The sequence below is a fragment of the Podarcis liolepis genome (assembly GCF_965112155.1).
Source record: "Podarcis liolepis genome assembly, chromosome: 2".
Lineage (NCBI taxonomy): Eukaryota > Metazoa > Chordata > Lepidosauria > Squamata > Lacertidae > Podarcis > Podarcis liolepis.
In genome coordinates this window covers 128,241,276-128,254,393 of record NC_139555.1, presented here as the reverse complement: position 1 = coordinate 128,254,393, position 13,118 = coordinate 128,241,276, and the positions used below count along the sequence as shown (strand labels likewise).

At 45.9% G+C, this 13,118-nt stretch overlaps 2 protein-coding genes across 2 annotated transcripts in view; one reads left to right on the top strand and one right to left on the bottom strand.

Annotated features, from left to right (window-relative positions):
* LOC310702287 (uncharacterized protein) overlaps positions 1-13,118 on the top strand; it is a 213,331-nt gene that overhangs the window by 45,793 nt on the left and 154,420 nt on the right. Inside the window, exon 3 of the mRNA XM_083493693.1 lies at positions 6,827-7,000. Coding sequence (XP_083349819.1) covers positions 6,827-7,000 — 174 coding nt within the window. The remainder of the gene's footprint in view (positions 1-6,826; positions 7,001-13,118) is intronic.
* Positions 1-13,118, bottom strand: part of LOC310702297 (uncharacterized protein) — a 636,573-nt gene that overhangs the window by 563,888 nt on the left and 59,567 nt on the right. The window lies entirely within an intron of this gene.

Below are 13,118 nucleotides of genomic sequence, written 5' to 3'. Positions count from 1 at the left end.
TCTGGAGCAGCAGAAAACAGCCTTTCTCCCTCCTCTATGTGACATCCTTTTATATATTTGAACATGGCTATCATATCACACCTTCACCTCCTCTTCTCCAGGCTAAACATGCCCAGCTCCCTTAGCCGTTCCTCATAAGACATCGTTTCCAGGCCTTTGACCATTTTGGTTGCCCTCCTCTGGACACGTTCCAGTTTGTCAGTGTCCTTCTTGAATTGTGGTGCCCAGAACTGGACACAGTACTCCAGGTGAGGTCTGACCAGAGCAGAATACAGTGGCACTATTACTTCCCTTGATCTAGATGCTATACTCCTATTGATGCAGCCCAGAATTGCATTGGCTTTTTTAGCTGCCGCATCACACTGTTGGCTCATGTCAAGTTTGTGGTCAACCAAGACTCCTAGATCCTTTTCACATGTACTGCTCTCAAGCCAGGTGTCACCCATCTTGTATTTGTGCCTCTCATTTTTTTTGCCCAAGTGCAATACTTTACATTTCTCCCTGTTAAAATTCATCTTGTTTGTTTTGGCCCAGTTCTCTAATCTGTCAAGGTCGTTTTGAAGTGTGATCCTGTCCTCTGGGGTGTTAGCCACCCCTCCCAGTTTTGTGTCATCTGCAAATTTGATCAGGATGCCCTTGAGTCCATCATCCAAGTCATTGATGAAGATGTTGAATAAGACCGGGCCCAAGACAGAACCCTGTGGCACCCCACTAGTCACTCTTCTCCAGGATGAAGAGGAACCATTGATGAGCACCCTTTGGGTTCGGTCAGTCAGCCAGTTACAAATCCACTTAGTGGTAGCATAGTCAAGACCGCATTTTACCAGCTTCTTTACAAGAATATCATGGGGCACCTTGTCAAATGCCTTGCTGAAATCAAGGTAGGCTACATCCACTGCGTTCCCTTCATCTACCAGGCTTGTAATTCTGTCAAAAAACGAGATCAGGTTAGTCTGACATGACTTATTTTTCAGAAATCCATGCTGACTATTGGTGATCACAGCATTCCTTTCTAGGTGCTCACAAACTGTTTGCTTAATGATCTGCTCCAGTATCTTCCCTGGTATTGATGTCAGACTGACTGGGCGGTAATTATTTGGGTCCTCTCTTTCCCCCTTTTTGAAAATAGGGACAACATTTGCCCTCCTCCAGTCTGCCGGGACTTCGCCTGTTCTCCAGGAATTCTCAAAGATGACTGCCAGTGGTTCTGAGATCACATCTGCCAGTTCTTTTAATACTCTTGGATGCAGTTCATCTGGCCCTGGAGACTTGAATACATCTAAACTAGCCAAGTATTCTTGTACTATCTCCTTAGTTATTCTGGGCTGTGTTTCCTTTGCTGAATCATTTGCTCCAAATTCTTCAGGTCGGGCATTGTTTTCTTTATCGGAGAAGACTGAGGCAAAGAAGGCATTGAGGAGTTCAGCCCTTTCTGTGTCCCCTGTTTGCATTTCACCATCTTCTCCTCTGAGTGACCCCACTGTTTCTTTGTTCTTCCTTTTGCTACGAACATACCCATAAAAGCCTTTTTTGTTGCTTTTAACCTCTCTAGCAAGCCTGAGTTCATTCTGTGCTTTAGCTTTTCTGACTTTGTGTCTACACGTGCTGGCTATTTGTTTGAATTCCTCTTTGGTGGTTTCCCCCTTTTCCATTTTTTGTACACATCCTTTTTTAATCTTAACTCAGTTAAAAGTTCTTTAGATAGCCACCCTGGCTTCTTTAGGCACCTTCCATGTTTCCATCTCATTGGTATTGCCTGACGTTGTGCTTTTACTATCTCCCTCTTAACAAACTCCCAGCCATCATGAACTCCCTTTCCTTTTAGTATTACTGTCCATGGGATCTCACCCAGCACTTCCCTAAGTTTTATGAAGTCGGCTTTCTTAAAGTCAAGAAATTGAGTCCTAGTATGCTTGGCTGCTCCTTTCCGCTGTATAGTAAACTTCAGAAGAGCATGATCACTCGCGCCTAATGATCCTTCCACTTCTACCCCACTAACCAGGTCATCAACATTGGTTAGGTATACTGGACCGAGGCCGTTTAGGGCTTTAAAGGTCAGCACCAACACTTTGAATTGTGCTCGGAAACATACTGGGAGCAAATGTAGGTCTTTCAAGACCGGTGTTACATGGTCTCGGCGGCCGCTCCCAGTCACCAGTCTAGCTGCCACATTCTGGATTAGTTGTAGTTTCCGGGTCACCTTCAAAGGTAGCCCCACGTAGAGCGCATTGCAATAGTCCAAGTGGGAGATAACCAGAGCATGCACCACTCTGGTGAGACAGTCTGCGGGCAGGGAGGGTCTCAGCCTGCGTACCAGATGGAGCTGGTAAACAGCTGCCCTGGCTATGGGCCCAGATGGGGTGGCTGGCAGGGTGCTAAGAGGTTGTTTGGACCAACTGGCAGGCATCTTTATGAAGATTTTTAACTAGTCTCTGGCCCAAGCCGCCGTTCCACCCTGTCAGAAATCCGGTACCATAATACCCCTGCCAAAAAACCCAAAGATAGTCTGAATGATTTTTGCCCTGTGGCGTTGACACCCATTATAATGAAATGTTTCAAAAAACTGGCAAGGAACCGTATCATATCTTATCTGCCAGTAGGACTTGATCCTTACCAGTTTGCGTACAAGGCAAAGAGATCCATGGAGGATGCTGTGGCAATGGCTTTACATGCTGTTCTGACTCATTTGGAGAAGAAAGGGAAGTATGTGAGATTTTTATTTGTAGACTTTAGTTCTGCATTTAATACTATTCTTCCGCATAGATTGGTGCCCAAACTATTAGACCTGGGACTTCCACCGTGTTTGTGCAGGTGGATATTAGATTTTCTATCAAACCGTTCCCAACGGGTCAGGATGGATTCCCACGTCTCTGTGGCTCTCATGAATATGGGGGTGCCACAGGGGTGCGTGTTGAGCCCACTTTTATATACACTCTATACAGCTGACTGTGCCCCCAAATACCCCAGTAATAAGATCATTAAGTTTGCAGATGATACAACGGTGGTTGGTTTAATCACGGCTGGAGAGGGGGAGGCGGCCTATAGGAAGGATGCTGAGCAGTTGGGGGAGGGGTGCAGGAAAAACAACTTCCTCCTTAGCTGAAAGAAAACAAAAGAGATTATTGTGGACTTTAAGAAATGTACAGCATTTCTGTGTCCCCTGTTTGCATTTCACCATCTTCTCCTCTGAGTGACCCCACGGTTTCTTTGTTCTTCCTTTTGCTACGAACATACCCATAAAAGCCTTTTTTGTTGCTTTTAACCTCTCTAGCAAGCCTGAGTTCATTCTGTGCTTTAGCTTTTCTGACTTTGTGTCTACACGTGCTGGCTATTTGTTTGAATTCCTCTTTGGTGGTTTCCCCCCTTTTCCATTTTTTGTACACATCCTTTTTTAATCTTAACTCAGTTAAAAGTTCTTTAGATAGCCACCCTGGCTTCTTTAGGCACCTTCCATGTTTCCATCTCATTGGTATTGCCTGAAGTTGTGCTTTTACTATCTCCCTCTTAACAAACTCCCAGCCATCTTGAACTCCCTTTCCTTTTAGTATTACTGTCCATGGGATCTCACCCAGCACTTCCCTAAGCTTTATGAAGTCGGCTTTCTTAAAGTCGAGAAATTGAGTCCTAGTACGCTTGGCTGCTCCTTTCCGCTGTATAGTAAACTTCAGAAGAGCATGATCACTCGCGCCTAATGATCCTTCCACTTCTACCCCACTAACCAGGTCATCAACATTGGTTAGGACCAGATCTAAAATGGCTGTTCCTCTTGTTGCTTCTCCCACTTTCTGGACAATGAAGTTGTCTGCAAGGGCAGTGAGGAATCTGTTTGACCTTATGCTCTTGGCTGAGTTTGACATCCAACAAATATCCGGGTAATTGAAGTCCCCCATTACTACTATCTCCCTTCCTTTTGCATGCTTGGCCATCTGTTCCAGGAAGGCATCATCTATGTCCTCCGTTTGGCTTGGGGATCTATAGTAAACTCCCACAATGAGGTCACTGTTATTCTTCTCTCCCTTAATTTTGACCCAAATGCTCTCACTTTGGCTTTGAGGTTCTAAATCTTGGATCTCTTCACAGGTATACACATCCCTGACATATAACGCCACTCCTCCTCCTTTCTTGTCTGGTCTGTTTCTTTGAAATAGATTGTATCCCTCCATTATTACATTCCAATCGTGGGATTTATCCCACCCGGTTTCAGTGATTCCTATTATGTCATATTTAGTTTGCTGTACCAGGAGCTCAAGCTCATCTTGTTTATTTCCCATGCTTTGCGCATTAGTGTACAGACATTGAAGTCCATTAATCATTCCCCCGTGTCTCTTATTTAAGGATTTTCTCCTCCCACCACTAGGTCTGCATGCTCTTTGCTCCATTCGGTCTATGACATTTGGATGATCATCTTCATCGATTGATAGACTCCTACCTTCAGGAGCACTGTCTCCCTCCCCCACATTAGTCAGTTTAAAGCCCTCCTGATGAGGTTTCTGAGATTTTTTGCAAAAACATTCCTCCCAACCGTTGTGAGGTGCAGCCCATCGCTTGCCAGAAGTCCATCTTCAAGAAACTGCATTCCGTGATCTAAGAATCCAAACCGTTCCTGTTTGCACCATTTGCGAAGCCAGTTGTTCACTTCCAATATTTTTCCCTCTCTCCCTGGGCCACGTCGTTCAACTGGGAGGACAGATGAGATGACAATTTGTGCATTTAATTGCTTCAATTTCCTGCCCAGAGCCTCGTAATCTCTTTTGATCTTCTGGAGGCTATTGCTTGCAGTGTCATTGGTTCCCACATGAACCAAGAGGAAGGGGTATTTGTCAGTGGGTTTTATGATTCCTTGCAGTCGTTCAGTTACATCTTGGATCTTAGCCCCGGGGAGACAGCACACTTCCCGAGACATCTTGTCAGGCCCACAGATCACTGCTTCTGTTCCCCTCAGTAGGGAATCCCCTATCACCACTACACGCCTCCTCTTAGGTCTGGTCGGGGTTCTTCTGTGAGCTGTCGGTTCCAAGGTCGCCTGGACATTCCCAGAGGACTGCCTTTGCTCCTCGTCTTCATATACCTGATCGACTGTAATGAGGGAGAGATCCTCAAATGGAGTCTGCTCTTTGTCTTCCATGCTAGGGGAGAGGACCTCAAAGCGATTGCGTATTTCTAAACAATCAGAGCGAACCCTGGGCCTCCTACTTCTTTGAGTCACGTTTCTCCATATATCTGGCTCCTGTGTTGGTGAACTAGCCACCTTCTCAGGGGAGTCCCCTGTCTCTTCCTTGGTGGAGACGGTGTGCTCTGTTGCTTCCAAGAAGATTTCCAGCTCTCTAATTCTTTGGAGCGTAGCTACACGTTCCTCCAGTTGCTGGACTTTGTCTTTTAAGAGGGCAATCAACATGCAATTGCTGCAGGTAAAGCTGCCTGCAACCTTTGGCAAGATGGCAAACATTGCGCAGGAACCACAGGCAACTGCAGCTGTTCCCTCACCCTCCATCTTGGGAACGTGTCGTTGGGGGTGGCTACAGTGGTCCTCCATCATAAAAAGCGTGAAGACAGGACAAATAAATCCCTCCCAAAAAACCTAGGTCTCCCCCAACAAATGTTTGAGACTAGCTCCCCTAAATCTAAAATATGGATCAAACTGCACGCGCCGCTGCCCTAAAGCTCTGATAAGCTCCTCCCACAGCTAATCACCTACCTCAACAGAAGCCCTGACCCCTCTGACCTTTGCCCAGAGAGAGCAGCTAATCAGCCACAAGAAACTCACACAAGAAAACCCTTTTTGTTCCTTCTTCAGCTGCTGCCCTAAAGCTAGCGTTGGTCCTCTGTGAGCTGGGACCTGGTAGCGGCTCTGACAATAATCATGATTGAACAATGATATAGGTCTATAATTTTTGATTAGTGTTGGATCTGCTCCTTGTTTGGGTCTCAGTGTGATAAGTGCTTCTTCCCATGATTTTGGTATTCTTCCTTCCTTTAAAATTTGGTCCAGTACTGTTTCCTTGGTTCTGATAATATATCTTCTAACTTCTTATAAAATGCCGCCAGTAATCCATCCGTACCTGGGGACTTTCCTATCTTTGCTTTTGAGATTGCTGCACCTCCATCATCGCTGTTGGTACATTTAGTTGTTCTATTTTCCAATCTGCTATTGTCGGGAGTCTATTTTGTGCTATGAATTTCGTCTTGGTCTTCTTCTTCATTGTAAAATTTCCTATAGTAATTTAATTTTTCTTTGCATATTTCTTGAGGATCTTCAATTATTTTTCATTTTTCTATTACTCTCTCCTTTTGTTTTGTCTTTAATTGCCACACAAGTAGCCTACCTGATTTATTGGAACCACTGGAGAGGTATAGAAATGGGGCTTCTGTTGGGAAGGGGCCGCCCCATTTGTGCTTCTCCAGGGGTAAGAGAATCCCTGCAGGGCCTCTGAGGCTCCCTTTACTTCTTCCTCTCTCCCAGGACCCTGCAGCTCGTTTTGACTACTTGACTCCTCAGGAAGGATAAAAGGGATGGATTCTGCAAACCTAGTGAGGATGGAAGGGGGAAGATGGACAGTTAACCTGGTCAGGTTGTCTCCTGCATCCCTCCCCACAACTTCTGAGCGTTCCCTCCCAGGGACCTCCGAGAGATCTGGTGAGTCCCAGGGGAGGGGAGATGGGAACATGGAGGGATGGAGGGTGAAGAGGGAAAGTACTCTGGCCAGAAATGAGATAAAGCAGGGATTTTGCTGTGGGTGGGGCCCCCAACATATTGGGAGGCTTCCCCTCCAGCCAGAAAATCCCTGCAGGGCCTCTGAGGCTCCCTTTGCTTCTTCCTCTCTCCCAGGACCCTCTAGCTTGTTTTGGCTCCTCGACTCCTCAGGAAGGATGAAAGAGACGGATCCGGCAAACCTAGCAAGGATGGAAGGGGGAAGATGGACAGTTGACCTGATCAGGTTGTCTCCTGCATCCCTCCCCACAACCTCTGAGCGTTCCCTCCCAGGGACCTCCGAGAGATCTGGTGAGTCCCAGGGGAGGGGAGATGGGGACATGGAGGGATGGTGCCGGAGAGGAATTGGGGCTTGCTCAGCTTGGGGGTGGGGGGAGGCAGGCAGGCGGATGGAGATGGAGAAGGGGAGCACCTTTTTGGGCTCCCCCACCTGCCTGCCTGCACCTTTGTCATCTGCAGGCAATTTGAGCCAGAAATAGGTCACAGCTCCCCAGTCACCACAGCTCTAAATGCCTAAAACCAGTTCTGTGATCTGAATGCCCTGCCAATGTCAGACAACTCACTGATCCTGCTTTGCAGTTTGAATGCAGATGGGGCCTCTGTGTGTTGTCTTTTTCTTTTTGGAAAAACTTCTTATTTGCTTTTAAAAACAAGGATCATAGGACTAATAAATGATACAGATATGAAGACTAAGCCTTCGCATGCCATTTGCATATCAAAAATAGCAGAATAAATTTGCAGGAATATCTATAACATGGTTCATCATTAGTGGTCGGTGTATGAGTTCTGTCAGGCTTGTTGTTTTTCTTTCTGTTTGCATTTGATTGACCAAAGAGATGAGTGACCTTGGAGATGGAGTGGAGTCCAGGATTGAGCCAGAACAAAATCCATTCCAGATAAAAGCCAAGAAATATGTCAGCAAATACCAGCCAACCAAGGCAGTGAAAACTATAGAGAGGCCCCACATCTAACTATTTTTAGTTCCTCCTCGATCACAAGCATTCATTAACTTGGTTCAATTATCTGGAGTTCCCATTTACTCCTGAGACTAATTTGCTTCTCTCTTCATTGCAGAAGGTGAGGAATTAGAAGGGAAGAACAAGGGGAACCACAAGAGAATCCACATAGCAGAGAAGTCATATAAATATTCAGAGTGTGGAGAGAACATCCGTCAGAGCTCCCATGACACCTCCCGTCAAAGAAAGAGCTTCGTTCAGAGGGATAGCCTCACTGCACACGTAAGAACACAGAGTAGGGAGAAATTGTATCAGTGCAGAGAATGTGGAAAGAGCTTCAGAAACAGCTCCCATCTCACTTCCCATCAAAGAATTCATACAGGGGAGAAACCATATCAGTGCTTGGAATGTGGCAAGGACTTCAGGCACAGTAATACTCTCACTTTGCATCAAAGAATTCATACAGGGGAGAAACCCTATCAGTGCTTGGAATGTGGAAAGAGCTTCAGGCACAGTACTACTTTCACTTTGCATCAAAGAACTCATACGGGGGAGAAACCCTATCAGTGCCTGGAATGTGGAAAGAGCTTCAGGCACAGTACTACTTTCACTTTGCATCAAAGAATTCATATAGGGGAGAAACCCTATCAGTGCTTTGAATGTGGAAGGAGCTTCACTAATAGCTCCAGTCTCACTTCCCATCACAGAATTCATACCGGGGAGAAACCCTATCAGTGCTTGGAATGTGGAAAGAGCTTCACTCATAGCTCCCATCTCACTTCCCATCAAAGAACTCATACAGGGGAGAAACCCTATCAATGCTTGGAATGCGGGAAGAGCTTTAATAAAAGCGCACAACTCACTTCGCATCAAAGAATTCATACCGGGGAGAAACCCTATCAGTGCTTCGAATGTGGAAGGAGCTTCACTGATAGCTCCAGTCTCACTTCCCATCACAGAATTCATACCGGGGAGAAACCCTATCAGTGCTTCGAATGTGGAAAGAGCTTCACTCACAGCCACCATCTGACATTCCATCACAGAATTCATACAGGGGAGAAACCCTATCAGTGCTTGGAATGCGGAAAGAGCTTCACGAATAGCTCCTATCTCAGTTCGCATCAAAGAATTCATACTGGGGAGAAACCCTATCAGTGCTTCAAATGTGGGAAGAGCTTCAGGCAGAGTACTACTTTAACTTTGCATCAAAGAACTCATACAGGAGAAAAACCCTATCAGTGCTTTGAATGTGGAAAGAGCTTCACTCACAGCCACCATCTGACTTCCCATCACAGAATTCATACCGGGGAGAAACCCTATCAGTGCTTGGAATGTGGAAAGAGCTTTAGTCAAAGCACACATCTCACTTCCCATCGAAGAATTCATACAGGGGAGAAACCCTATTAATGCTTGGAATGTGGGAAGAGCTTTCGTCAGAAAGGTGATCTTGCTTTGCATAGAAGAGTCCATACAGGGGAGAAACCCTATCATTGCCTGGAATGTGGGAAGAGCTTCAGGCACAGTACTACTTTAACTTTGCATAGAAGAGTCCATACAGGGGAGAAACCCTATCAGTGCTTCGAATGCGGGAAGAGCTTCAGCCGGATGTCCACTCTCATTTTCCATTAAAGAGTTCATACAGGGCAGAAACCGTATCACTGCTTGGAATGTGGAAAGAGCTTCAGTCAGAAGGTGAATCTCACTTCCCATCAAATAATTCATACAGGGGAGAAACCCTATCAGTGCTTGCAATGTGGAAAGAGCTTCAGTCAGAAGGTGAATCTCACTTCCCGTCAAATAATTCATACAGGGGAGAAACCCTATCAGTGCTTCGAATGTGAGAAAAGCTTCAGCCGGAAGGACACTCTCATTTCCCATCAAAGAGTACATAGAGGGCATAAACTGTATCACTGCTTGGAATGTGGAAAGAACTTCAGTCAGAAGGTCCATCTCTCTTTGCATCAAAGAATTCATACAGAGGGGAAACCAAAAAAGAGAAGTAGAACAAAAAATATTAAACTACCCTTACAAAATACAATTGTATAGGAAAGAGAAAGGGGGGGATATAAACTAAAAATACTGTTTATGACATTTGTATCATATATATGGTGCTGGAGGAGACTCTTGAGAGTCCCATGGACTGCAAGAAGATCAAACGCATCCATTCTTAAGGAAATCAGACCTGAGTGCTCACTGGAAGGACAGATCGTGAAGTTGAGGCTCCAATACTTTGGTCACCTCATGAGAAGAGAAGACTCCCTGGAAAAGACCCTGATGTTGGGAAAGATGGAGGGCACAAGGAGAAGGGGACGACAGAGGATGAGATGGTTGGATAGTGTTATCGAAGCTACAAACATGAGCCTGACCAAACTGCGGGAGGCGGTGGAAGACAGGAGTGCCTGGCGTGCTTTGGTCCGTGGGGTCACGAAGAGTCGGACACGACTAAACGACTAAACAACAACATCATATATATCATATCATTCGTCAACCCATAGAAAGGCAGGCCCCCCCACTTCTCCCCTGCGTGACCCCCTCTCCTCCCCGTATCCCTCCCTGAGAGATCCTTCCTTCCCTGCGTTCCTTGCAGGTCCCTCGCACCTCCAACTGTCCTCTTCCTATGTGTGTCCTCCGAAATTCAAAATAAAGGAATCTTAATATAAAATATAAAAAATATTAAAAATACAAAAAGAAAAAGATGATACCCTTCCCATCTGGCTGGGTTTCCCCAGTCACTCTGGGCAGCTTCCAACAAAATATTAAAATACAGTAATGCATCAAATATTAAAAGCTTCTCTAAACAGGGCTGCCTTCAGATGTCTTCTTAAAGTCTGGTAGTTGTTTTGTCCTTTGACATCTGCTGGGAGGGTGTTCCACAGGGCAGGCACCGAAAAGAAAACTCCCATCTCCATCTGAAAATCATCTGTAGCAACAATTATTCATAATCTGCACTCCAGAATAAACCCAGTTGTATTTAGCATACAGTGGTGTAGTGGTTAAGAGCGGTAGGTTCGTAATCTGGGGAACCGGGTTCGCGTCTCCGCTCCTCCACATGCAGCTGCTGGGTGACCTTGGGCCAGTCACATATCTCTGAAGTCTCTCAGCCCCACTCATCTCACAGAGTGGTAAAGCGGGAAATCAAATCCAAACTCTTCTTCTTATCCTCTTCACCAAGATGACACTTTCCCTTCATTTCCCTCCCTAGCCCAGTTTTCAAATCTCAATCAACTCATAGATAGGTAGCCGCATTGGTCTGCCCTAGTCAAAACAAAAAAATTTCCTTCCAGTAGCACCTTGAAGACCAACTAAGTTAGTTCTTGGTATGAGCTTTCGTGTGCATGCACACTTCTTCAGACACACTGAAACAGAAGTTGCCAGATCCTTCTATATAGTGAGAAGGTGGGGAGGGGTATTACTCAGAAGGGTGGTGGGAATGGGTGATTGGCAGATAGCTGAGATGAGCCTGTTGAACAAAGACATTGGATTCTTATCTCATTATACATGACAAAGCCATTTTTCACCTTCTCACCCCTTGCCTTTTCCTGTAAGACCTATTGCAGTCGTTAAGAGTCGTCAACAGGCTCATCTCAGCTATCTGCCAATCACCCATTCCCACCACCCTTCTGAGTAAAGCTCATACCAAGAACTAACTTAGTTGGTCTTTAAGGTGCTACTGGAAGGAATTTTTTTTGTTTCAATCAACTCAGACAGTCTAATAATCCAAATTAGTATTTCTCCAGTTTCTAGTTCCAGTTTCTATAAAGCCTTTGAAAAACTGTTCCAACAAATCTCAGCCAAGTCACAATGGAAAATGATGGTCTCTTATAATGTTCATCCAATCCTGCTTCCTCTTCTTTCTTCTTTCCCTAATCTTTGGACATTTTAATCCACTGGGGATGGGGAAGCAGGCATCTTAATTCCCTTTCCTCAAACGAGATCATAGCTTCTGTTGTTCACCGTTTCCGGAGTTGCTTTGCATTCTCTGCCTCTCATTCCCACACCAGCTCAGCCCAACCTCCTCTTTCCCTGGGGCTCTTTCTCTCTCCTCCTGCTCTTCCCTCGCCTGCTCAACACAACCTTCTGCCTCTCCCAGCGACTCCTTCCCAGCTTATGACCCACACATTCCCCTCCGTCTCTTTTTCTTTGGAGTGGATGCATCTGCTTCCCAGTAAATCAGGCAGAGGCAAAGTTCATTGGCAAAAGAAGAAGGTTTCTCAGCTTTTTCAAGGGATCCTTATTAAACTTGGGAATGCATGTGATCCCAACTCTACAGCTGACAAAAACACCAGAGAGAAGGTGGGCTGGAGCCTGAAAGGCGAAAGCATTGGCCTCGAACGCAGGCCTCAGGAACGCTTTCCCCCATGGAGACCCGGGACCCCTTCTCCTTCTGAAGGGACCTCCGAGGAGGAAGCCAGGGCGGATCAGTCCCTGGACCGTGGAGGCGATTCCAAGTACTCTACATTTCCTAAAGTCCACAATAATCTCTGTTGTTTTCTTTCAGCTAAGAAGGAAGTTGTTTTTCCTGCACCCCTCCCCCAACTGCTCAACATCCTTCCTATAGGCCGCCTCCCCCTCTCCAGCCGTGATTAAACCAACCACCGTTGTATCATCTGCAAACCTAATGATCTTATTACTGGGGTATTTGGGGGCACAGTGAGCTCTATAGAGTGTATATAAAAGTGGGCTCAACACGCACCCCTGTGGCACCCCCATATTCATGAGATCCGCAGAGACGTGGGAATCCATCCTGACCCGTTGGGAACGGTTTGATAGAAAATCTAATATCCACCTGCACAAACACGGTGGAAGTCCCAGGTCTAATAGTTTGGGCACCAATCTATGCAGAAGAATAGTATTAAATGCAGAACTAAAGTCTACAAATAACAATCTTGCATAGTTCCCTTTCTTCTCTAAATGAGTCAGGACAGCATGTAAAGCCATTGCCACAGCATCCTCCGTGGATCCCTTTGCCTTGTATGCAAACTGGTGAGGGTCAAGTCCTACTGGCAGACATGATACGGTTCCTTGCAAGTTTTTCGAAACATTTCATTATAATGGGTGTCAACGCCACAGGGCAAAAATCATTCAGACTGTCTATCTTTGGGTTTTTTGGCAGGGGTATGATGGTACCGGATTTTAGACAGGGTGGAACGGCGGCTTGGGCCAGAGACTGGTTAAAAATCTTCATAAAGATTCCTGCCAGTTGGTCCAAACAATCTCTTAGCACCCTGCCAGCCCCCCCATCCGGGCCCATAGCCTTCCTTGTGTTTACCTCCTTTCATATTCGCCTCGCTTCTCCCTCTTCCACCCTGACAGCATTTCCTGCAGGTAGTGAGGCCAATAGCTCTGACATCCTTGTTGGAGCCACTGTTGGTGTCACCTCAAATCGGGCAAAGAAGGTCTTCAACTCTCCCACCAAGGAAGCCGTACTCTCTACCACTGATGTATTTCTTGAT